At 41.5% G+C, this 26,827-nt stretch overlaps 1 protein-coding gene across 1 annotated transcript; it reads right to left on the bottom strand.

Annotated features, from left to right (window-relative positions):
- Positions 1 to 1,954: 1,954 nt before the first annotated feature.
- On the bottom strand, positions 1,955 to 26,827 carry tut7 (terminal uridylyl transferase 7). The gene is made up of 29 exons (XM_061672115.1): positions 26,698 to 26,827; positions 22,349 to 22,767; positions 22,063 to 22,217; positions 21,063 to 21,179; positions 20,743 to 20,920; positions 19,780 to 19,868; positions 19,599 to 19,650; positions 19,426 to 19,495; positions 19,165 to 19,291; positions 18,963 to 19,082; positions 18,758 to 18,886; positions 16,329 to 16,506; positions 15,616 to 16,259; positions 12,483 to 12,633; positions 12,043 to 12,129; positions 11,825 to 11,925; positions 10,701 to 10,758; positions 10,513 to 10,616; positions 10,348 to 10,437; positions 10,158 to 10,271; positions 9,945 to 10,022; positions 9,691 to 9,868; positions 6,820 to 6,867; positions 6,635 to 6,726; positions 6,017 to 6,132; positions 5,736 to 5,929; positions 4,010 to 4,077; positions 3,878 to 3,938; positions 1,955 to 3,127 (listed from the first exon to the last, which is right to left on the bottom strand). The coding sequence occupies exons 2-29, from the start codon at positions 22,746 to 22,748 to the stop codon at positions 3,069 to 3,071; spliced, it is 3,858 nt and encodes a 1,285-aa protein (XP_061528099.1). The 5' UTR covers positions 22,749 to 22,767; positions 26,698 to 26,827; the 3' UTR covers positions 1,955 to 3,068.

Raw genomic sequence — 26,827 nt, 5'->3', positions numbered from 1 at the left:
GCCCCACAGAAATGTGACAACAAACAAGTCAAAAAATTGCCAGCATGTTGTAATGGAATTGTAGGTTAGGTGTTTAAGAAGTTGATCGCAAGAGGGAAGAAGCTGTTGGAATGTCTGCTAGTTCTAGTTTGCATTGATCGGTCGCGCCTACCTGACTGGAAGAGCTGGTGACCGGGATACGGGATGTAGTTGACGAAGTCTCGTAGTTCCAGAATCGGCCGCTGTTGTTTACTGGCAATCAACAGGCAGAGGCTAGTATACAATCCGTATTTCCGGGTTGTGCGGCTGTTGTCCCAGATTTAAAGACTATATCCAGCTGACAGAAGCGCCTACGTCACGTCCATGTTGGCAGGGGCCACGTTCCCGTCAAACGCAGCGCATGGACAGACGTAGTGGCCATGTTGGAAAGAAAGTGTGGTTAAACTGTTATTATTATACTAAAACGTGTATTTAATATTTTTGTAAGCCACTGTAACATTATGCACAGTTCGAACATCAACACTGCACATAAATCAAGGAAATAGGGGTGGGGGGGGGGATACTTAAATGATTAAATAAAATTCATTGCACATTGGTCAAACTTTATACGTGAATGTTTAAAGTTCCTAAAGATTAAATACAGATTTCTTGAATTTACATGTTAAATACAACTAAACGGTACTTTGGCAGTGATTCTTCAGGAATCACTTTACTAGATAAAGTAGATTGTTGATGCTTATGGATGGTGTATGTACTGAACTTTACATCTTTCATCTGTTTTGACAAAAACCGACAAATCCACCACGACAAGGTTAAAGTAGCTTTTCCGTAAGAATTTGGGCTTTGGAAGCGGAGGGTAAGCGCTCTAACCCTTTCAGTCTTGGCATCTCTCCTTGCATGCGTACGTGCATGTGATCTTGATCTCTGATTTGATGTGCAACAGAACATGTACAGCAGTGTGTGAATTGAATTGAATCCTTGAGGGATTACAATGAGTATTGAAGGGAATATAGAATACTTTATATTCTAATATGTAATTCTAACTAGTTTGGAAGAGAATGTGTATTGGAGTATATTGCAGGAAGGCCCCCATCGGGGGGTATTTGGCCCCCATCAAGGGGGTATTTGGAGACAGATGTCAAGGAAGAAAGGAACTGCGGGGAGCCACTATAAACATTGAATGCAGGCGACACCTGGAGACGGCGTCTGGAGCCAGATCAGATAGTCATCATTCTGCCGAACAATGATGACGTCAGATTACGGACCAATCAGACGACAGCGATTCCATACTGGCCTTTTTGAAACATTGTATAAGTCTGGGGTAGAGTCAGATAGTTTTAGTTCGACTACTGTATCTGCTAAGGATAAGATAGGGTAGTTACGAACCCAGAGCTCTGCAAATGTATAGACTCCTCTGTCAGGAATAAATTGGTTGGTTTTCATACATTTTTGTGAACGAAGTTCTTTCACGAAAACGAGCACGCTTGGAACCACGGGAGGTATAGGAGATTCTAAAACACAGGTTCTTTCAGTATATTACATGTACTAATTTGGAGTTTAAGAACGTTGCCTAACCAAATGTTCTGTATCATATTCAGGTTGTGCACATTTTTCCATGGTGCAGAAACCCCCCACCAAATTTATCAAATTAAGTTTGAGCACACTTGTACTACAATAAAGTGGATCTCTATAAACAAGAATATCATAGAAAGTAGCAGAGCATAATTAAAAAAAAAAATAATTTACAGATCAAACCCACTGCAACATACTTTCCGAAAAGCCAATCCCTACCAAATTTCTATGTTAATATTTTTGGTTGTTTCTTTTGTAATACTGTATTCTAATTGATAAAGATGGTGAATTTGGGGTAGTCAGCTATAAGCTATATAAAAACAAAAGTAAATATTTCACAGTGTGTGCAATGCAGCTGAAATCCAGAACACTGCTCCGAAAGAGAGAACATTTCAGGAAACAATTAGGATTTGGTTTGTGTTTAATGACAAAAATTGGACTGCAAAGTTGAACCTGGCAGGTCTCGGGGCCCAAGAACGTCACACTGAACATCGACGCGTCGTGTCTGACACAAAAGATCAACAGTAAGGCTGCCATCTTCCAAAAAAATATTTTTTTTTTTTGCAATATCATCAACCACATTCTTTTATAAAATTCAACCTTATATCACAACAGCAATTAAGCCAGACAGTCTATATTGAGTGACAAGCAGTTTTTTTTTGTGTGTGTGGTTTTTTTTTAATAGCTAGCAGCAACATAAATGGAGGGTTTGGACCCTCACAGTGCAGCTACCAATGCGTGGTTCCACGTCAACAAAGTGTACCTTTGAGTCGGATAACTTTCTTCAAATGATTGCATTCTAAATTTGGGCCTTTAGTGTGGTTCTATCCAGCTGTATCATTTCCTTTTGCTCTTGATAGCCTGCTCCAAAGGGTGAGGGCAGTTGGGTCTTCGTGTTTTCTTTGAAAAATAGGTGGACCCACAGTCTCTTAAAATGAAACAATGATCCTAAAATATATACACAGAGAGAAAGCTGCTTGGTAGAAGCTTTTAGCCGAGATGAAGTGGACTTTTGGGTATCAGTGCAAAGAAAAAAAAAAAAAAAAAAAAGAAAGTTTAAAATCTTAAAATAAAAAAAACATGCCCAGATAAAAGTAGAGATAAATAAATAGAGAAAAAGAAATCAGCACGCTCATGTCCAACAGTTTCAGGACAGTAGAAAATTAATAAAAAGCAACAATTCATGCTTCAATGGCCAGACCAAGATCTAGTTACCTTGGTATTTATCCCCTGATTCATAGAATTTGGTTAAAAAAAACTAACTGAATGGTGCATACATGAGTCACCTTGTTAAAATGAACACTTTAAAACTCCTCTGAAAGGGGCGGGGGATAAAACACTTAAAAAAGGCCCAAGATGGCTTCAACTCAAGGTGTCCTGACTTTTGCTCTCAAATGGTGCTCTCTTCCTGTCAGCTCCGACAGTCTCGGTTCAAATTGACAGGGTTTCCGGGTGGGGTGGTGGGCGCTGCCTTCCTGGACACGAGTAGAACCTCCGAAGGTCTGTGCAGCCACTGCTCACTCCACCTGGCTCTTCCCATGACTGGAGCGACCCAAATTGCGGGTAGCTAAACTGCCTGAACCACAAGCAGAAGAACATTTATTAAAACACAGCTCAATACAAAAACCAGACACCCTATAATGGAAAGTTTTATGTCGATTAAGGAATGACTCATTTCAGGTGTGTTCCATCTCGTCAACATGGGGAAAAAAGACTTTTCAGTCGAACCTTTAAGGTTGACCACAATCCTTCCCAGGACACTGGTCCAACTCTAATTTGATCCAGGGCCAAACTGTCATCATCATAAAATCTTTATTAACCGTAAAGACAATTTTAATATTCTTACATGTCATACAGTGGTAAGAACAAGTATTTATAATCAATAGTTATTTTCCAACCACAGCACTTATTCACAGTACCAACAGTGTCTGTGGTCCTTCTCTTAATACTACTTGTTTTGTAGCCAAATATCCACAAAAAGCCAAAGGAAAAAAAATTCATCACGCACAGAGTGGATCTCTTCCTCCCTCCTATAAATGACTGTGATTGGATGTAGGATCACAGTCACACTGTATTTAAACTAACTTCTAAAATGGAGAGGATAGAGCATATGACAAACTTTGTCTCAATAATCCTCTCCCTTTGCAGAGTTTCTGCAGGGATTGGGCTAGGTTTAGTTTCTAGTATTTGACAAAGCCAGTTAGTCCTTCGATGCTTGCCAATCTGAGGCCTCGCAAGATATGAGACAATTCATCCTGCAAGTTTGGAGGAATCGTTTTCGACAAAAAAACAGTTGAATTCAGATTTGAAGGAGAAATGGTCATACCTGCTTGTGGACTTAGCATCACATGTTGATGCATTTTCTTCTCATCTTTTGACGGTGAACCCTGGAGAAGTGAAATTCAACGGGTCAATAAATGTGTACGAATCATTCGTTGACTTAAGACTACATTCGTACTTGTTTCTCTCTGAAATTCCTCAAGAGGCCTGATGAGGACGAAGGGAAGTTTTCCATTTTGATACTTCCTGTGATACAAGACAGAAAAAAGATTATCGCACTCCATTGGTAGGAGGGCTGCCGCTATCTAATATTTTTTAAAATGACTATAATTTGTCGTGGATAATGCGTACCCATATATAATACGCAACTGCATTGTTGACCTCAAAATTCTAGAAAACCCTTCTACCCATGTATAATGAATTTTTACAATGCATGATTTTGCGTCTACCCATGTGATCAAAACTGATTATCTGTATTTTGTTAGTTTTTTCCAAAAATTATTCTGCAGTTAAGCACTTTATTTGAACACGTAATATTTTCTATTAACTTGCTCTTATTTAGAAATTCACAGCCCTACTTTTACTTAATAAATGAGAAAACACACAGTTGTTCTCATATGTTTGATTACCCAGGCAGAATTTGTAAGATGGATACAATTCTTTAAAGAAAACAAAGGGCCAGGCAAAACACATTTAATTTTATTTTAATGGGATTCAAATTGAACTGTCAAGCATATCAGAAAAGCGTTATCATTAAACAAAACATAACCATAAAGAAATTAACGATGGTTGTTGTTCAGTCATCAGTCGCATTTAAAAAAATTATATTTTACAAATTCTGCCAGGGTATGTAAACATATGAGCACAACTGTACATATATACAGTCATACGTACCCCTGTCAGATTGGAATGAAAGTGTAGGCTAATCCTTTTTCATAACCTCTAGGTGGCAGCGGCATATTGGAATGAAAGTGTACAGCTTTTTCATAAACTCTAGATGGCTGCATGCATGTATAAAATGTAAAAGTTTTTTCCATTTCCCCCTATATTTATGTATAATTTGCACTTTTGACTTGACAAATTTTTTTTTTGGGGGGGGGGGGGGGGGTGAAATGAGCAATATAGACGAGAAATTACGGTAAATATTTCTTACATATAATCAATCATCCCATTGATAAATCGAGTAATTGGGAATGCAAAATTAATTTTGTATTAATAAACAATAACGCACGCATGTGAGTTGCAGGCATTTCTTTTATTTTTTTTTACTTGGGGCTGCCCTCCTCACGTTGTACATATCTGGGACTTTGAATGCATGTGGCTTTAAAAGGCAGGGCCTGGCCTGGTGTGTGACGTGGGCGTCAGGGAATGAGATGGTAGAGTCGGCTGCCTGTTAACTGGGCAACCCGTTATCCAGTCTGTGTGTTGAGTGACTGCGTGAGTTGAGGCCATCGTCAGCTCCTGTATGAATGTGCTTTATTATGTTTGTTTTCTTACCTTTTGGTCAATGAAGCGACGAAGAGTGCACTGTGTTTATCCTTGACCTCTTACGGCAGCATTAAAATATGTTCTAATTAGCGATGGTAGGCTGTATTAAATTATCTATCATCAATATGTTACCTTGTGTTGGCAATCACAGACATGCTGTTGTGGTATAGTAGTATAGTTTGTTCTGCTTTGCAGTAGACGCATTGCACTTTTTTTTATTTTTTTTTATTTTATTTATTATTATTATTATTATTATTTTTTTTTTTTTATTAAAAAAAAGTGTGACATAATCCCAAACGTCGAGAAAGCTTTTAGGCAGAGACTGTGCTTAGACCTTTTTGGTATTCGAATTATTCAATTAAATGTTGCAGTAATGCTTCATAATGTGTTGTTTAATACAACAAGGTGTAGTGAACCTGCGGGGCCTCTGAAGAGCTGACAGTCCTTCTTGATGTGAGTGCTGGATCCACACAGGAAGCAGCAGCGTGGCTCTGGAGCGTCCCGCCGCCTCCAGTGCTCACTTTTGTGCCGGGACGCCGGCTCCTCTCCGGTGTCCGCTCGCTCACGCATGCCGTCCAGCCTTCTCTCAGAGTCGTGCCTGTGCCTGGACCTGCGTGATGCAAAAAATAAAAAATAAAACAAAACACTTGAGCGTGGCAGTCCTTTCACCTCTGAGCACGTTACTGACGACACTCACTTCCTGCGCATGGGGCAGTCTTTCATAAAGTGACCGATTTTGCCACAGATGCGGCAGCAGCGGTCATTGGGGGCCACCTCTCCCTCAGTGAGGACTTGGGGGTCAAAGAAATACTCCTGAGGAATGTGCAGACAAAGTCGAAAAAGTCAGATGTTAGTTATTGTATGGGTTCACCGGGTGTCGCCCCCTTTACAAATAACTTGTAATGTTACTTATGTTCAAATATCAAGACTGTCTCAGTATTGTTCTGCTGCGGTTTTCACCCCTAGTCGCCCTGTCCACTCTGTCCCGCTGTCTGTCCCCCCCTAAAACCCTTTTCTGTCCGGCTGCATTGTCAATAAACAATAGAATAATTAAAAATTTAAAAATAAACAAGAGGAAGTATTTCAAACTCCCCTGTTGCACAGCAAAACTGTTCCAGCACAAAGGGATACAGATCCACCAAGTGACATTTTCAGGAAGTTACCATGGCAACCACGCCGATCTCTGACCCTGGGGCTGAGACAGAATGTGCTGGGAAGTGACTCCCCTCCAACCAGTCCACACCATTTATACAGATGAAGATCTCTCTCTCAGGGTAATTCATGTTACAGCAGTTTTACTATTTACTATACCAACCATCTGACTGGGGTACTCGGGAGGAAACACCTTCACCGGGGTGCCAAACACTGTTCTGCCATTGATAAAAGCCTTCATGATGAAATTGGTCACTGTATTAACGAAAATAAAGAACAAATGCAAAGATGGAGACGTATTTGAGAGACAATATAAACAAAACATGAAAATCTGAAAAAGGACCTTACTTTTTCTTGAAAGACCTGCACCAAGATTATGATTGAGGTCAAATGGATCTGCAGTGCAAGAAGAGTCATCAGTCAACTAATAATAGCACAAAGGCAAGCTTTTCTAGCACTTCACAGACAAAATAAATGACATATTTATACAAAGACAGCATATTTTTCCCTTTTGTTAAAGTATATTTTCCTGTCTAGTTTACACAACCTGTCTTATTAACACCTCAAACTGCTATGATTTGACTCATATTGCCAGATTGTTGTACATTGACATTTTTGCTATTCATTTCTTCTTGTGTGCTTCTGCCAGAATTTTTGTGAACACCCCCTCTCCTTGAGCCGTCACCTTATCATGGTGGAGGGGTTTGTGTGTCCCAATGATCCTAGGAGCTAAGTTGTCTGGGACTTCAGGCTCCTGGTAGGGTCACCCATGGCAAACAGGTCCTAGGTGAGGGACCAGACAAAGCACGGCTCCCAAAACCCCTATGAAGAATACATTAAATGGATCTAGGTTTCCCTTGCCCAGACGTGGGTCACCGGGGCCCCCCTCTGGAGCCAGGCCTAGAGGTGGGGCTTGAAGGGGAGCGCCTGGTGGTCGGGCCTGCACCCATGGGGCCTGTCCGAGCACAGCCCAAAAGGGTAACGTGGGTCCCCCTTCCCATGAGCTCACCACCTGTGGGAGGGGCCATAAGGGTCGGGTGCAGTGTGAGCTGGGCGGTGGCCGAAGGCGGGGACCTTGGCGATCTGATACCCGGCTACAAAAATTGGCTTTAGGGACGTGGAATGTCACCTCTCTGACAGGGAAGGAGCCCAAGCCGTGTGTAGAGGCGAGTCCAACTATATCTAGTCTGAACTTCTCAACCTCACACACCAGCTCGGGCTCTGGCACCAGTCCTCTTGATAGGGGTTGGACTCTTTTCCACTTTGGAGTTGCCCATGGTGAGAGGCGCCGAGCAGGTGTGGGTATACTTATTGCACCCCGGCTCGGCGCCTGTACGTTGGGGTTCACCCCAGTGGACGAGAGGGTAGCCTTCCGCCGCCTTCGGGTGGATGGACGGGACCTAACTGTTATTTGTGCCTGTGCATCAAACAGCAGTTCAGAGTACCCACCCTTTTTAGAGTCCTTAGAGGGGGTGCTGGAGAGCGCTCCAGCTGGGGACTCCATCGTTCTGCTGGGGGACTTCAATGCTCACGTGGGCAATGACAGTGAGACCCGGAAGGGAGTGATTGGGAGGAACGGGCCCCCCGATCAGAACTCAAGTGGTGTTCGGTTATTATACATCTGTGCTCACCATGGAGCGGTCAACTGATCACCACCTGGTGTTGAGTTGGCTCCGATGGTGGGGGAAGATGCCAGTCCGACCTGGCAGGCCCAAATGTATTGTGAGGGTCTGCTGGGAACGTCTGGCAGAATCCCCTGTCAGAAGGAGTTTCAACTCGCACCTCCACCAGAACTTCACACACGCCCTGGGGAGGCGGGGGACACTGATTCCGAGTGGACCATGTTCCGCGCCTCTATAGCCGAGGCGGCCGACCGGAGCTTTGGCCGCAAGGTAGTCGGTACATGTTGTGGCGGCAATCCCCAAATCCTTTGGTGGACACCAACGGTGAGGGATGCCGTCAAGCTGAAGGAGTCCTATCGGGCCTTTTTGAACTGTGGGACTCCTGAGGCAGCTGATGGGTACCGACTTCAGGACGGCTTCGAGGAAATTCTGGTCCACCATCCGACGTCTCAGGAGGGGGAAGCAGTGCACCATCGACTCGGGACGTTGTGAGTCGGTGGGGGGAATATTTTGAAGACCTTCTCAATTCCCCCTACACGCCTTCCCAGGAGGAAGCAGAGTCTGGGGTCTCTGAGGCGGACTCGCCTATCTCTGGGGTTGAGGTCACCGAGGTAGTTAAAAAGCTCCTCGCTGGCAAGGCCCAGGGGGTGGATGATATTCGCCCGCAGTTCGTAAAGGCTCTGGATTTTGTGGGGTTGTTCGGTCCCTATACGACCAGTGTCAGAGTTTGGTCCGCATTGCCGGCAGTAAGTCTTGTTTCCAGTGAGGGTCGGACCCCGCCAAGGCTGCCCTTTGTCACCGATTCTGTTCATAACTTTTATGGACAGAATTTCTAGGTGCAGCTGAGGCGGAGAGGGGGGCCGGTTTGGTGGCCTCAGTATTGTATCTTTGCTTTTTGCAGATGATGGGGTTCTGTTGGCTTCATCAGGCCGTGATCTCCAACTCTTACTGGAGCGGTTCGCAGCAGAGTGTGAAGCGGCTGGAATGAGAATCAGCACCTCTATATCTGAGACCATGAACCCAATTATGAACCCATGTTACACAGACGACTACTCAGCAGTTAAATAATTCAATACAAACAAACCACCTCCACATGAGGCTCATCGGTATTATTAGCTAGCATACTAGCCTAAATTACATGATAGCACAAACCTTTTGGCAGTGGCACGCAATACTAAGTTTTAGAGAATATAGGGAAATTGTAACAGCAAAGTAGACCACACGGGCTATTAATAGCTGTAACAGCAGAGAAGTAGACACATGGTTCCTGTTTCCCTTTTGACAGTGCATTCAAGTATTACCAACAATACAGCAAATAATTACACCCACAAATACCAAGATTCCACTAGATGTTGTCGAAGTGATACTTTCATTGTTTAGGCCCGAGCACAAAAACAGCGACAGGCTGAGATTCTCAGCTAATAACGGGGGTTAGGTTTAAAAAAAAAAAAAAAAAAAAAAAATTAATAAATACAAAATGAATACGAAAATTTGTGAATGCCTAGCTGCGAATATGCCAGGGTTCACTGTACTGTGTGCTGTGTTGTATAATTTGAATCTGTATCTACACCTGGTAAGTACTGTAGCACTTACTGACCTTCAATGACGATGTATTTGGACGTCCACTGCTTGTTGAAAGTGGTGAGGCGGGCTTTTTGACGGGTGCACACTACATGCTCTTTAAAGTCAAAGTCCTCCGTGTAGAACTGGAGGAGGCCGAGCCAAAGTTCCCCCACTCTCTCAGTGTTCTTGCCAAACTGTGGCCACCGACTTGGCTGCGGGTCGAGCAACAGTGCAGAAGCGTTAGAGAGATACAATGTGGACACAAATAAGTGTACAAAAGATACTGACCAGTGTTTTTAAATCATCATAGAAGTATACATTCCAGCCATCCACTAACACCTCAGGCTTCTTGTCACCATCGTAAAGCTGAAAAAACAGAGGTAGAGCCGTAACCATTTCAAATCAAGTGTATAGCGTTCGGAACAAGATCGTACAAAAAACAGCCACAAACAACCTACACCTATGACATTTTGACAAAACCAGGTGAATGTTAAAGTGTACCTCCTGGAGCACAGGTAAAAGAGGTGGCTCCCTCTGCTGGAGGAAGAAGAGAACCATGAGGGTGTAGGCGTAAGACGAGAGACTGCCACGTGACGCATCCCCAATGTCACACATCTGGAATTCAATGTGATCACAATTACACAAAACCAGCGACATTTCAATGACAGCTTGTGGTCTGTCGCATACAGACCTTGGCAAACACCTTCATGACATAACAGAGGATCTTCACTCTCCTGTCAATGGCTGCGTATAATGCTAGCAGTCGCGTGTTGTGTAGAGCCTGTGAGCGAAACCAAACCTCTAATTATGTGTAATTTTCACTCCGGTAGGAAACAAACTGCCGTGAATTTCCTACCAGTCTATTGTAAAGGCTGATGTCTCCCTCTAGGCCAGTACGGACGTGGTAGAACTTCACAATGGGGACTTTGGCTGTAGTGATTGGCAGGATGTTCCTCAAATCTTTGAGGAATGAACAAATGATGAGACATTCAAAAGCTTGTACATTAGCTTGTACAACTAGAATGAGGATCAAGTGCTTCTTACCAGGGTGTTTCCTAAGAAGCTTTGCAAGACGCTCGATGATATTGATGCAGTCGGCATCCTGAGGACACAAATTAGAAGCAAAGTCATATTTTTACAAACTGAGATAGACCTACTTATATGAATGATGACGCGGTTTGCCGACAGTAACGTCAAATTATAAGTCATCTCTGTGTTGCCAAGGCTATTTTACTGTTAGTTAAATACAGCATACATACATACAGCAACAGTCATTTTGGTAATTTTAAGTACATTTCATTGGGGTTTAGCTCGCAACAAAATGTATTTTGTTTGCTGCCATCTATACTGTATATTTAGCAAAAAGTGCATGGCAAAGTACTGATTTTTATTTTTCATTTTTAAAATAAAATGTCTGTTCACATTTTCAGCAATGTACAGTATGTTTTTGTTAACATTTCACCAATATTGTAATAATACTGAAACGTGATAATTAACAGTGGTGTCCCAAGAGGTTGATTTTTTGCTTTTTATCGTGAGCGAGCTTCAGATAAACCACCGCTCGAGTGAAAAGTGAGGGGGGGGTGGGGCCATTGGCGGGTGGGTGCAGTCGCCGATGCACTTCCAGCCCTTTATCGGGACAAACAGTTAAACACACAAAAATAAAATGAAAACACTCAGGACCATGGAGCAGATGCTAACACTGAACTAACCGCATGGTAAATGGCCAACCCGACTGACTGCAGCTCTTGAACTCACTCAGTAACCTGCACATCAACATGCAAAGTACTTGTGTGTGTGTGAGACTTACTGCTTAATTACGCTTTATGAAACCTAATCTCTTTAAATTCTCTTTTAATGTTTTATATTTACAATACACAGCTATTTTTATTTATTATAAACAAGTAAAAATTGTGGGATTTTGGAGGAAGTTATAGCGGATAAATCACATTTCAAGTCAGTTAAATGGGCAAAATTGATTTGAGTAAATTTGTTTATGCGCTTGAGCACAGAACTAATTAAATTTGTAAGTTAAGGTACCAGTGTAATTTAAAGATCCATTACATACAATTGTAATGATTTGGAGAGTTAATGAAGCCACAACTGCAAAGATAAACCTCACACATACTGTACATGCTGCATAGAAATCTGAACATGAGATAACGTACATCTATGGTGTCCTGGCCCTCTCGCACCATACAGATGTCAAGGTCACTCTGCCTGAAGCCAAAACCGTTTTTGGAAGATCCAAAGAGCTGCAGCCGAGCACCTGCCCCCAAAATGAAGGAATAAATCAATAGTTTGGGGTCATCCTACCTAAACTCAATGGCGAGGTTTAAAATACAGAGATATTTTAAGATAAAATGCTGATTGTGGTGTACTTCACCAGGGAACTGTCGTCTAACGAAAGTCTCTAGATCTTGCAGGATGGACTCTCTGATGGCCACTTCCAAGTCATCTGGAGCAAAGTCCACTGGAAAGAAGCACACACATCTTTGCTTAAACTGAAAGCTTATTCCAAAAACAATTTAATTAGTGCCACACTTACATTTGTTCATCTGACTCACAAATCTTATGAAAGTAAAAGCACAAAGGTATACAAATGGTCATGAATTAGGTATGCTTTTATTTCCACTATCTTATCTGTTATTGTGGACTAGAGGCTAATAACAGAAGTAAAACAGGAAAGAAGTGTGATGTGTTGGTCATCGAGTACACCACACAACAGTAAGTACGCACATGCTGAGTTTTTTTCTCGTCATGCGAGAGGTCTTGAACAACTCAAAAAAAATGAAGAACTACGAAAATATTTTTACACCAACTCACCAAAACACTGTTCACAGACTTGGTCAAGCACACTGAGAAAGTCCGGTGTCATTGGGGGCAAAGGCTGTAACTCCACCTTCTTGAAATCCTCTGGACAATCTTTCTTCAAGTGGCCATCACGTTTGCACAAGCTGCACACAACCATGTGTGACTGTGCGGGACGAAAGGGAAAGATTAGTAGGAAGTGCACAAAAAGAACTTCTACAAACCTTTTCATAATGTTTGTAAACAAAAGGAACCACAGTACTTCCAAGTGGCAAACGGGAGTGAGAATCACTGACCTGAATTGAAAATGACAAAAACTTTAGGTCTATGTCACGCCGCAAGGCATCCCCCAAAAGGTTTACTTTCCCCCCCCCCCCCCCCCCCATTTTCTTTATTAAAACAAACAAACAAACAAACAAAACCATCTAAATTATTCTCCATGGCTTGTGTTGTAAAGTAACTGCAAAAATGTCAGGAAAAGCCTACCAGAACATCTGAACTGTATTGGGGGTTAATCAGAAACGCTAAAAGATGGCAGGTGTGTGCTAACTCCCATTTAACGAGCTTGGTTTTGCTCGGTTAATTCTGAATACACCTACAATACCAGTATTAAGAGGGTGTGCACACTTGTGCAACCACATTATCTCAGTTGCTTATATTTTCTTGCCCCCTCGAAAATATATATATTTTTTTTCAATTGAATTGTACAGGTTAAAGGTCACAATGTTACAAAAGGTATTTAAATGATTTCTCGGTCTCATTTTTTCTCTATCACAAAATGCAAGCATTTGAACAAGTGTGTGAATCCTTCTTATCCACAGCATGTCTGAATTTCCACCACGTCTATTTTTTATTGAACTTACCCGTTGAAATGTAAATTAAAACTGACATTCAGTCTGCCTTGGTAGCAGTTTACATCTTTTCGACTGGCACTTCAAACATTTAAACTACAGTGGTAGAGAATATGGTTGACTGATATATGGATTTTTTTTTAAGGCTGATTCCGATATTGGGCAAAAATTATGCTATACGATTACCAGTAATTGGCTGATTGATTTAAAAAATATATATATAATGAATAAAATACAATTTTTGGGTCCCTTAACGCACCTTAATAAGAAGATATGATTTACAGGCAGAACATTTCACTGTTTTACAATACTTTGTCATTTAGTATTGTGAATGGAGAAGATTTTGTTTGGTTATTTTTGAGTGTGTTATTATTATTTGTTTAACTTTACAACAGAGACGAAATTACAAAAGCGAGCAAAAATTACAAAAGCATGCAAAAAGCATTACCGGTAACTGATGCATGTATCTTTAGTCTTACGCCATAGATGTATACTGTATATAAAATACATAATGAGAAGTGACTGGCAAAACATTATGTAGCTCTTGAACATTAATTTACATTGACTCTACTCCATTATTTTCTTTGCCACGAAGTCATGACTCCCATGAACCAAAATCAAAACCAGTGACGCCTTTAACGTCCTCTTTGACAAACACAGACAGTCCAACACTAATGGTAGTCTCATAACATACATCGAGTTGACTGGCTGTCATATTTAGGGCTGCAACTGACTATTTTAATCATCGATGAATCTGTCGATTTTTTTTTTTATTAATCGAGAAATACATTTTTATAAATCGATTAATCAATTTTAAAAATTAAATTTCCAACCTTTTATCAAAAAACGACATTATTTCAACTTAACAGTGCCAGAAAATGCCCCCCCAAAAAAGAGACTATGATTCAGTTACTGGTTTGGTCCATAACATGTCCGAAAATGGGTAGAAACGATCCTTGTTACATAAAGATAATCACTGTGCTTTCATGGAGGACTACAGAAATCAGAGAATATTTCAAAAATTCCAAGGATTTGGACAATTTTAAGTTGAACAAGGTCCCAAAACGATTTATTTATTTTCAAAATAGCTGTCAATTAATTCGCTAATTGATAAATCAATTATTTGTTGCACCTCTCGTCGTTACATATTTTCTGCCAAAGTAAAACTAAGAGTGACGACATCATGACAGTTGCCAAAGACAGACAGTAATGTTAATCATTTTAACTTTTCGGGCCTGCACTGAATAAACCCCCTCCCCTCTATGTTCATACTGCTCCTCTTTAAATATACATTAACATGCAGCTGACGCTCTGTACCCTGAAATATAACTCTGATCGCCAGAGGTGGTGCTTCAAGCACATTATTCTAGCGTATGCGCTGGTCAAGACATTAATAATAAATTCACGTGACCTACTGGTGCCACCCCTTAGCCTATAGAAGCATGTGACACCGGAAGCCAAGTTTTTTTTATTCTTCTTGTGCTTTGGTCGAGTGTGGTTGTGGCTTGTTGCATTAGCTGCTTTCTTCCACAACTTGTTCTTTTCCTGTTTTTTACCGCTTTTCATTTGGTAACCTGGCTGTGGATTGGTTGTATGGTGGAGTGGTAGCAAGCGTGTCTCGCCCCTAAAAGGCTGCACTTTCAGTTGGGCTCTACAGGAATCAATCCAGACGTTGGCGAGGTGTTAAGTCGGACTACTATTACTGTTGTTACAGCAGGTAAGCCGCTTTCAATTCAGATTTACTCATACTCATACCCACTTCAAAGGCGACACCGTTTTCGCTAGCTTTGTGATTGCTGCTTTGTGCCGGCTGCCCATTTAAGTTCACCTTGGACTCATCACACTTTCATCCGGGATTCACAGAACCATAGCTACATCCATATCTTTCATTTTTTCTGCAGTTACTAGTTTTACCTAATGCAACAACGCACGCATCAGAGCTCCATGTAGTGGACAAACGGCGCAAGGACCTCATTCTGTGAGACTCCGACGCTTAAAAAGTATTTACTATTTTATGAGAAATTAAGAATATATCTGCATTTAATTGACAAAACTAACGTTGATTACTTCGAAAAGAGCTAAAACCGCCCGAACAATTAACTCATCATACAGGCGATTTCCCGTTTTCGCATTTGCTTTACACCTTGGTCAAACGACAAGAAGAGGTTTGTTTACAAGTAGAAAGCTCCCATCTTGTGCATGTGACGTCACGGTGAAAAGGTCTTTAGCTTTTTGTCACCTCCATTTAAACACTTTAAGAAGTTTGTTCAATAAAAAAAAACAAAAAAAAAACATACCTTTCCTCTGGTGAAAGCTTGCTTGGTGAATTGATATGACCTTGAGGTCTGCATTTGTTTTTTATTTTCTGAGAACTCATTTTCAACACTGTCCAGTAAACATGGAGGTAATGTGCCAGCAGGTGCCAATTCCTCCTCTTCTTCCTCATTTGAAACAGGTGTGTCCAAATCTGGAGGTTCCTCATCAGACAAAAGGTCCTCCCCAGAGATCTCATCCACAGGGAAAATCTCCTCATCCTCCGTAGTAAAGCTGTCCAAGTGACATCTGCCATGCACCAGAGCATCTTCGTCCTCCTCTTCCTCAGAGTAGCTGCTTTTCCCAAAGTCCACCTTTTCCTTCTCCCCGTCAGAGTCACTGCCTTCCTCAATTTCCTCCTCTTCCTCAATGATGCAATCACAGTCTTCAGGGCCATTTTCTTCACATTTACTTTGCGAATGAATGCTCAGTTCACTCAACTCTGACAGGCACGCCTCCCCCTCACATGACTCCTTTGCACTTTGAGCTGATGTCTTGTGATTGGCTGCCGGCATATTGAGTGGCAGTGCGAAATACTTGTATGTTGTTTTGAGGCAATGGAGGAAGTAGTCAAACATCTGTTGGCTGTTAACAGTGCGTGCCACGTTCCTCTTTACAGCAAAAGGGTCTATGAGCGACAGAAATGGACATGAGTGGTGCTCACGCGTAAATAATAAAAATCCAGCATATTGCTTACCCTCCACAGCGATGCGTTTCTTGGGCCAGTCTTTTAACTCCCGGGAGAGGACGACACTGGTTCGTACGCTGACGACATTGTCAGCCATGTTGAACTCCAGGGAATAGAAGCGGAGCATTTCAACCCAGAGAAGGCCGACCTCCACAAGGGGGTGAGGGCTCTGGAAAACCAGTGGAACCTAAAAGGAAAACACATTAACAAGTTAAAATGTCAGAAGAAAGTCATGTTAAATTTTCAAAAAGAAGCTTCATATTGGATGTCCTCAGTTGACAAGGTACCGAAAAATAATATTTCAACTCCTGGGTACAAACTGAGCACGATTAACGAGTTCGTGTGGTGGCACAAGACTGCAAGGGGATTTATAGTGAGCCTTCTACTCAGATTATAATCGGTTTAGAAGCCCAAACCGAATTAAAATGCTCCATATGAACACCTCAATCGGAATAAACGGGCCGAATCCTAATGGAATATTCCCCTTTTGCCAAACCGATCAGAAGTACATTTTTGCCAGGTAAACCATGAATCGGAATGGAGTTGGCAGCGCTCGGTCTGCGCATCCTCTGTCTTGACGTAAATCAGAATCAGAAGCATCTTTATTTGCCAAGTATGTTCAAAAATACACAAGGAATTTGTCTCCGGTAGTTAAATGTTGAATTATTAAATGTGCAGTGACTTTATCGTTTAGGCACGTCGTAAATATGGCGGCTCCCAACCGGACCTCGTATGTGACGGGTATCTTGTTTTTAACATCTTTCAATCAAGTGGTTGTTTTAGTAAAAATGTAAAAACAATCGGCGGCACGGTGACCGACTGGTTAGAGCGTCAGCCTCACAGTTCTGAGGACCCGGGTTCAATCCCCGGCCCCGCCTGTGTGGAGTTTGCATGTTCTCCCCGTGCCTGCGTGAGTTTTCTCCGGGCACTCCGGTTTCCTCCCACATCCCAAAAACATGCATTAATTGGAGACTCTAAATTGCCCGTAGGCATGACTGTGAGTGCGAATGGTTGTTTGTTCCTATGTGCCCTGCGATTGGCTGGCAACCAGTTCAGGGTGTACCCCGCCTCCTGCCCGATGACAGCTGGGATTGGCTCCAGCACGCCCGCGACCCTAGTGAGGAGAAGTGGCTCAGAAAATGGATGGATGGATGTAAAAACAATCCTGACTACTGTGCTAAATAGATGACGGACTTCCATCTTGATAAATGACGTGACGTTTACGTTGATGTGCCCATGTCGCACAGGTCTTTCGATTAAATGTAGTCCACATGTATGCACCCAATCGGAATAAATCACATCACATGCAAACAGTTGACTGAGAGATCGAGACCGAGATCTTTAATCTGAATGAGTTCAATCGGAATGACAGTGAAGTCTCCATGTAAACCCAACATATGTCACACGGCACAAGAAGGTACACTGCGTTACAGCCGTACTGAATGTGTTTATTGGATTGCTATATTTATGGCCTAGAAGAGCTGTAATAATGACTTTATTAATGCATTAACATAGGTTAGTGATGAGACTATTAGCGACAAGACAATCGCACGCTCTGACTTACGACAGACAAACTTTGGTTATGTCACCACCATAGCAAAGGAACTCCGTTGTAAACAAAGGACACTCTGTACACAGTCTAGAACTTTTACATGCTTATGTCATATAATACATGTACGTTGTTTGGATTTAGAGGTTTTGTACTGTGTATGGATAAACTTTGAGTTTATGATTAACTAAATGATTAATTAAAAAGTCCTACTGTTTATCTTCTGTATGATGGAAGATAGACGCACAATGTAACTGTTTACAGCTGCTCTACCCAATTGGGAAGAGGGCCAATTAAACCACCATAAGCTCTCAACTATGCTGAAACACACAACATTTAAATACAGTGAACCACCCACTTGTACTTGGGGGGTCACAACTCACAAATTCACATTTTTTCCCCTGTGGAACCAGTTCGCTGGTCTCAGCGTATTTTCTGCTCTTCCTGTAATGATCTAAGATGCTAAAAGATGGTACCAAACTCTTGGCAAAGAAGAAAGCAGTAATTGGTGTCGAGGAAGTATGTTGAAGTGGCATACTTACGGTTTCAACTACTGATTAAAGTAATAATGAACATTGCTGGCGTTGTCAATGACGAATGGTTTTTCGCTATTCGCAGCAGTGCCTAAGCCCCGTATTACATTCCAAATAAAACTGTGGCCCGTGCCCCGGACACAAATAATCGACTATGAATCCAATGTGTTCCTGTGGGATACAAGTAATTAATTTAGATAATTCTGCTGAGTCATCGGTATTATTGTGGTTCATAAATTTAACCTCATTCACAGTCGTCCTGCCTTTGACTGGCATCCACTCCCAACTGGGATTAATTTGAACAGAATAGGCTGTATATAAATGGCTAGATAGAGGAATTCTGTTGTGATGGTTACCTCTCCCTTCACGCCGTCTTGTGGCTGTGTTGTGTCTTTGGCTGAAGAGGTGCAAGTCCAGTGCAAGCGTCCATCCTTGACACACGTGAGGTTGAAGTCTGAGAGTTTGTTGAGCGAAAAGGTCTTTATCTAATAAAAAAAAAAATAGAGACTACGATTATAATCAAGTGTTAAAAGATAATCTGGCTCAAAATGAACTACAAACCGCTTGGTTCAGATACGTTGGCAAGAGTGGCTCCTTGCGCTGCTGTAAAAAGTAGATGACCATGAGGGCGAAGACATATGTCGGTAGTCCACCCTCCTCTGCACGGTCGACTTGACAGATCTAGAACATAAACAAAAGCAAGACTATTAGAGATTATTTAGCCCTCTTATTTCCTAAAGACACCATTCGTAAACAGTGGTACCTTAGCCCAATGTCGCAGTCCAAGAACCAGTGGAGGAAGGAGATGCTCCTGCATGGCGAGGGATGCTAGATAAGAAGTGGTTTGGAATGCGTTTTCGTTCCCTGCACTCACTTTGCAGAGAAGACCACTGTGAAGAAAAAAAACCCACTTGGTTTTAGTGACAATGTGGAGTCATTTGCCTTGTTGCTGTTGTCCAAGTTGTTGCATATAAATTTTAACTGCCACACATCTGGTGACTAAGCAGCTGGCAGGGGTACACACCTCTTCTTTTCTTTGCAAATGACTACAGGTACGCGAGCATGAAAATCAGCTTCCAGATCAAAAAAAAGAGCTAAGGACAGACAAACAAAATCCATGAATAGAAACCATAACCAACATTTTTGTCCCCCAAAGAGGAATATTTTTGTGGTCAAACGTAGAAAAAGGTGACTCACGGCTCACAGCGAGGCACTCCTTGACTGACAACAAGACATCTGGCTGATGCATCTGTGAATACATTCCATTTCAAAGCTTTTACACAACATACATAATATAAAAAGAGAGCATGTGAATATAGCGCGTTCTGCAAATGCCACATTCTCGGGTGGACGTCAGTGTTGGCGCTGGGCTACTCACATGTGCTGGATACTGAATGTCGATGTTGACATCAGAATCCTTGAATCCAAATTTTGTGCAAGATGATCCATACAACCGGAGCCTGATCTCTACAGATTTGGCAGACAAGTAACACCGTTAACTGTCAGTGCACCAACGGTGTGCTGTACATAATTTAGAAAGAACACTCGCCTAGTCACGGTTCACCATTCACAAATTAGCTTTTTTTCCCCTATGGAACCTAAATTGGGAAATTCTAAATACTTTTTTGGGTGGGTGGAGGGAGGGGCAAATACTTAGATTTTTGCTAGTCGTGCCTAACGCGAGTGAATAGCTGTATATTTACAGTAATCACCGCATATTTGCGGTCCACTATTCATGAATTGACCAATTCACATTGTTTTCTGTGGAACCTATCCCCAACTATTCGCTGTTTTTGTGATCTTTCTGAAACACTACCCAAGAAGAGGAAAGTGTCAAGTAAGTATGTTCAAGTGATACATCTCAACTGAGAGACAAGCTTTGTATGTTGGGGAGGAGTTTAGTCTGGGTTGTCAGAAGAAGTTACAGAGAGTATTCGCCGCATGTGCAAGGCAATGTAAGTTTCCTTGCAGGGGCGCCACAAAAAATTATTAACTAAGAGCCAAGATAAGTTGTCAAACACACAGCTAAATAGACCTACAGGATAACGTGGATGTACACTTTTGTCTGGTGCAAGTTTTTTTTTTTTTTTTAGCCATATCATCTGCAAGTCTTTAAGAATAATGTTATGTTGCAAATTTGAAATGATATTTAAAGTGTTTTGGGTTCATAGTCTGGAATATTTACAGTTTAAATGAGTAATATGGGCAATTATATATATAAAAAAAAACAATTGTAGAAGTGCATAAATTTTTTTTTTTTCAGGATTTCTGCCCCTGCTCGGTTCCTATCTCTCAGGGGGTCACTATATAATTAATACAATGAACTTGGGAGGTTGCTCACCAGGCAGGACGGACAGGAGCAGGTCTTGCATGAGGGACACAACACACTGTCTCCTCTCTACATCGCAGTCATCCATTCCGTGCTTGCGGACGACAGCCTCTAAAGCGGCAGTCAATGCATTAACATGACCAGGGCCAGGAGGTGGGATTTCAGTCAGCATCGCATGCTCTTTCTTCTCCTGCGGACACAAACAACATCCACATCCAGTTTACTACCGACAAAATGCCAATGCGCTAATTTTTACAGCCCCGTTGGTAACATGGGTAACATCAGCGATAATGCCAAATTAATGCAAGCAAACGCTGGCTCGTCCCCCTCACCCTGAGCCTCCGCTTGTGACGCTTGTCTCGGATGTGCCTGTTGGCGTCAGACACGGAGTCTAGGAGGACGTCGCAGAGGGCGCAGGTGTAAAGGGCATTGGGCTTGCTGTTGGACTTCTGGTTAATGGAAGAGAGCAAAGATGTTTGACAACAGTGACAACGAAACAATAATTGGCACAAATTTCAAAAACATGACCGACAGAGGTATTGTTTTCATCACTGTTTACTGGTTGGTGGGTTAGCAGTATAACAAAAAAAAAAAAAAAAAAAAAAAAAAAAAAGACAATCATTTAATTCATTAATTTACATGAACAAACCAATACCGCACAATATTAGGGTTACCCCTCATTCCACCGATCCTCACAATTTTTTTTATTTCAATGTACACAAGAATGAAACACTCAAACGTATGTGAAATTTTATTTTGCAAATATTGGAACACACTTATTTTTCACTATATTATTCATAATTATTTTTTAAACAAAAAATATTAAAAGTAAAATGTGAAATCAGTCCAAATAAATTTACCAATTGCTGAATGATAACGGAAATGTTATAGGACTCCTGATAACATAAATGCTTGATGGTCTGGATTTAAGATGGTCCACCACTCTCTTAGACACAACTGAGCCCGAGCAAGTTACATAAGCCATAACACACCAGATATAGCATTATTGTACTTCAATTTGTCTGTCTTTTTGGTTTCTTTTGAGTGATGGTTATTTCAAATATGCACAGTGGCATTCTGTTGGGAGCAATAATTGCCTTGACTATGACATATTTAAATGGAGTAGCTTTGAATGTGCTATTCTGTGCATTATACAGAAGAACTCGCAGTAGTCAAACAAACGAAGATATCGAGTGAACGTGGCATGAATTGGCTAGAGTGAGTGTCCCTTAATACATGGAAATACTTTAATTTCAACAAAGTACGTCACACTTATCATAAAAGAATATTCAGTAGAGTGCTGAACTCAGTAAAAAGCGTGCGTGTATGTACCTTTTTGAGACAGTGTATGTCATCTTTACTTAGACGCCTCTCGGCTTGTCGCAGAATGTGCAGGTCTTTGGCTGAGAGTGAGGACTCTTCACTTGCGAGGTCCCTGTCCTCTTCAGCAAAATTTCTGCCTTTGTTCCTTGGCCTATGTCTTCTTCCTTTTGAATAAAAGAAAAACGACAATGAGATGAAAAACAAAATAAGTATAATTGTTCTTCAGGTGCCACAGAGAAATTGAGTCACAAATGTATGCCCTAATGTGGATGTTAAGCAAAGTGCGAAGTCCCACCTGCATTAAGAACATTTCCATCAGTGGTATCCCTCCTCCACTGATCCCTGTCTTCATGTAGCCCCCCATCACGGATACTCTTGCCCCACTGTTGTTGCATATACTCTCTCCAGTTTTCTTCTCGAGGCCCGACACAGTTTTCCTGACTCCAGAACCGATGTAGATCATCCCTCTGCAAGGGGCTGTGACCACCTCGGAAGGCTCCAGGGGAGTAAGCCAAGGGGCCGAGTCCCCCCCTCTTAGGGCTGGCCCGGTATGGACCGCCCTGGCTCTTTCTGCCTTGCTGTGCTCCATCCATTCTGAAGGTCTGTCCTCTACTCTGGTCCTGGCTCCTCCAGCTGTCTGCGGGTGCCCCCCAGCTACCTGGCCTTGTGCGGTTGGGCCTGTCGGAGTTCTCCATGATGCGCTAAATGCTAAAACTACAAAGCATTGAAAGGTTCAATCAACATGTACAAAGTAATCCCCTTGTGTGTCAGTATGTTTTCTAGGGCTGTAGCTAACTGAATATCTTTACAAATTGAGTATTTTACCGATTATCCCGTCGATTAATCAGATAACAATTAATTTTGCATCATTCAACACAACATCTGGATGAGATGCAAGCATTATTTTCTTCCACTTGGGGTCCCCATACTCCTGTTCTACTGTAGTAACTAAGACTTTGAGTGTGTATGGCTTCAAAAGTGAGTGACGTGTGCGTTAGCGAATGAGAGTGTAGAGTTAGCTGGCTGTTAACTGGCTAACCAGTTAGCCAGTGTACGTGTTGACTGATTCGACACGAGTTGTGGCCATTGGCAGCTTGTGGATGAATGTGGTTATTATGCATTTGTTTTCATACTGTTTGTTCATTAAAACCGATCGAAAGTGCACAGGTGGCTGCATCTACCCTTGACTACTTGCAGGGGCATTAAAATATGTTCTAATGAGCAATGGTAGGCTTTATTAAATTACCTAACATTGATACGTTACCTTGTGTTGGCGATCATAGATGGGCTATTGCGGTACACAATGCACTTCAGCTTACTTTCTTTAAGTGTGAAATTATCCCAAACTTTGGATATTCTCCGTCTTTTACAAACTTTCCTCCTGGCTCGGCGTCACGCCAAATTATTTTATATACTGAGTGGTGTGTGCGACTGCAGTAACATTTGTCCGTGTGGAAAAATTATCCCTACGAAGCTTCGAGGCAGAGATTTTGCTTCAACCTTTTTTTGCAATTGAGTTATTCGATTAATCGTTTCAGCTCTACGTCATTGACACCAATTACTACTTTCCTAGTAGCCAGGGCTTTGTCACCATCTTGTGTAAGTTGTGGCATCTTAGGGCTTTACACAAAGCACAAAAATATACAAACAGGTGAGTTTTTCAGCAAATAGCTGGGGATAGTTTAAGACTGAACCACAAATCGGCACGGGTTCACTGTTCGTGTTTTTATCGGCAACGTGACAAGTGGATGCCATTTTTGTGGAACTTTCTACAAATCATGGAATGAGCAATGGAATTATTGTGCATGTCCCTGAGTCAGCAGTAACTAATTAATAAACAAAACAAGTGCAATTCAAGTCATTAGGTGCAAGGTGCATTAAAAAAGAAACTTTAGATAAGCAATATGAAACTTCTTGTACCACATGAAAACATTCTTACTAGCAACGTGAGAAGTGGCCGCCATCTTGATAACATTTTCTCAAAAAAAAAAAAAACATGGAATGAGAACTTCAAATACCTCTAAAATCCTCCATAACAAATAAATTCATGAAAAAACAATTGATGACTAAAGTTCATGACATATTCTGCTGCCCAGACTGCTCATTTGATGAATAATGTTCAATTTGCGCTATTTAGGTTTAGTTTTTTTAGGGAAAGTAGTGACACCAAAAGGTCACAGTAATCTTTAGGGGGTCAGTTTAGAGAATACTTTGGAATTTCAGCCCGTATGAGCTTAATAGTGGATATTTTTAACTGAAACTTGTCAGCTAATTGGCGCAGGAGCTCACAGAGTAGTAGACGAAATGAAAAGATCGAGTGTCGCTATGGAAATCCGTACGATGACACCAAACGAGGTAATACGTAGCTTTTCTGGTTGAGGGCGGACATGCCATGTCAGTTTGGTATAATCCCTTAAAATCATTAGCACTGCTATCTAAAAAGTCAAACACAATTACATTTTCAGGCCGTAATTCAAAGCAGGTGTGAGTGCAGCACATACCTGTAGTTACTTTCACTTTGCTCCTAAATCCTTGGGTCCAGGTAAATTAAAAAAATAAATAAATCATGGATTCCCATAAATTAAGGAAGTGATTGACTTATTTTCTATTCCAGAATAAGATGTTTATTGGCCTCTTCTTCTTTCTCCTCCTCTTATTTGCCTTAATAATAAAACCTTCATTTAAATACTGCATTCTGTTTACTTGTGTTGTCTCTGACAAATATTTAAATGTGTTTGATGATGGGAAACATTTGTAACAAACACGCAAAAAATAAAAAGAACTGAGGAAGGAGGCAAACACTTTTTCACACCACTGTAAAATCAAAATCAAATTCAGCATGGCTAATTACAATAGTGTGGGAATTTTTGGAGAGATATGCTGAGAAATGATGAAATTATACCATTTTATTTTAATTTGGTGTGTTCTTGACCGTATTTTTGATAGGCGATACAACACAAACGCGTTATCCCAAAAAGGCTGTTTTCCCCACAGAAAATCTCAATTTTGTCAGGAACTCACATCCGATTTTCATACGTCTTAATGCGTTGTTGTAATGCATTATTCTCAGGTTAAAGTAGCCATTCCAACCAGACTTTGTATTTTGACAGATTTTGATTTTGATCTTGTCACCTTGCAATTCTTACGCCATCTGTAACTTGGAAATGTTGTGTGTCTGCGTTATTTGCATAACTGTTGCTGAATACTACTGGCCACTTAAATTCTTGACAACTCGGCATCATTTGCATAATTGCCATTGTATCAGAATTACCGCATTACTGGTACCCATTGATTGCTCCGTATGTGTGTTCTTATGTCCTAAATGTATAGTTTGTCATAGGGGCTGTTTGTTGTCGGACAAGAGTGGCTCCAATTACCGGAGACAAATTCCTTGTGAATTTTAACATACCTGGCCAATAAAGATGATTCTCATTTGTGCCAATATTTAGGTTTAGTTTTTAGGGAAAATCACAGTTATTTGAAACATCACTGTAATTTTGACGCATAGACTTGGAGAACCCCTCGGAATTTCGGTTTACTGAAACTTGTCAGCCAATCAGAGAAGGGTTTCCCTCAGTAGCATATGAAACCAAAGGGTCAAGGAGAAATAATCAAGTTATACTGTTTTATTCTAATCTGAAGGTGTGTTTTGACCAGATTTTCTAGATGCAATATCGCTCAAAAACACTCTGCAAAAAGGATTCCTCTGCCCAAAAAAAAAAAAAAACATTTCTCTGGAACCCATCATCCGATTTTCAAAATTCTTGGTGCATTGTACTCAGGTTGAAGTGGCCATTCCAAACAGATTTTGCATTTTGACAGACTCTCGTTGTTGTGAAATCTTGTCACATTGCTCTTTTCATAACATAATACTCAAACAGGTCCTTCCAGTTATCCGCATTCTTCATTTACTAAAAATAAGCCAAATTATTTATTGTTCACTTTCTTAAAAAGAAATTGTAACCTTAGTGTTGCAAATGTGAACCGAATTGTGAGCTTAAAACCAAGGTAGGTATTGTATCGTGGGTTTTGCCAGTTACCTTTACACCTGTAGTGATTATACATTCGTGGTTTCACCACCATAACATGCACCAATGTCGACTGCGCTGTCAACAAGTTTGACGCATCTGATTCAAGCTGTGCGGCGGGTTGGATGAAAGTAAACCTCGTGTTTCGCCTCACACATTAACATTACAACTAATGCGCTTTGAGAAGTTGACGTTGAAGGAAATGAAAACCAAAAAAAATGCAGCCTCAGCCAAGAGTCCAAGCTCCCCTTGCCGACTTCTACTTACGAGAGATTGTTATGTCATGGCATTAGCATGGACTAGCACGCTAACGTGTGCGCACCGCTTCAGCTTCTGACTTTAGCCTCCTCTTCCAGGAGTTGACGGTTCACAATGTCACTAGTCGTGCAGGGAAACACACGAATAAACCAATTTAAATGCACTGCAACATCGGCGATCACGGTTAACGCCGCTGTTAGCCGTTTAGCCTCCTTAGCCCATAGCAGCTAATGCTCGCTAAGGTTTTGCCCCGTTTTTGTTTTGTTTTGTTTTGTTCAACAATTCAGCTCGTAAGTACGCCAACGACAGCACCATACAATACGCTACTATTTCGTATGTATAAAGGACACTTTCATACCTTTAAAATGTGGACATAGGACATACTCAGCCGGGCGTTGTTGTTGTTTTTTTAATGCCCCTCTTGCATCGAGTTTCGAAAGTGTACCGCCGCTTATCTGGTTCGTAGCGGCCAGGCAGCTTTCGTGTTC

The sequence above is a fragment of the Phycodurus eques genome, chromosome 3 (genome assembly GCF_024500275.1).
Source record: "Phycodurus eques isolate BA_2022a chromosome 3, UOR_Pequ_1.1, whole genome shotgun sequence".
NCBI classification, from domain to species: Eukaryota; Metazoa; Chordata; class Actinopteri; order Syngnathiformes; family Syngnathidae; genus Phycodurus; species Phycodurus eques.
Note: the sequence above shows the minus strand (reverse complement) of the source record. Positions and strands in the feature narration are given on the sequence as shown.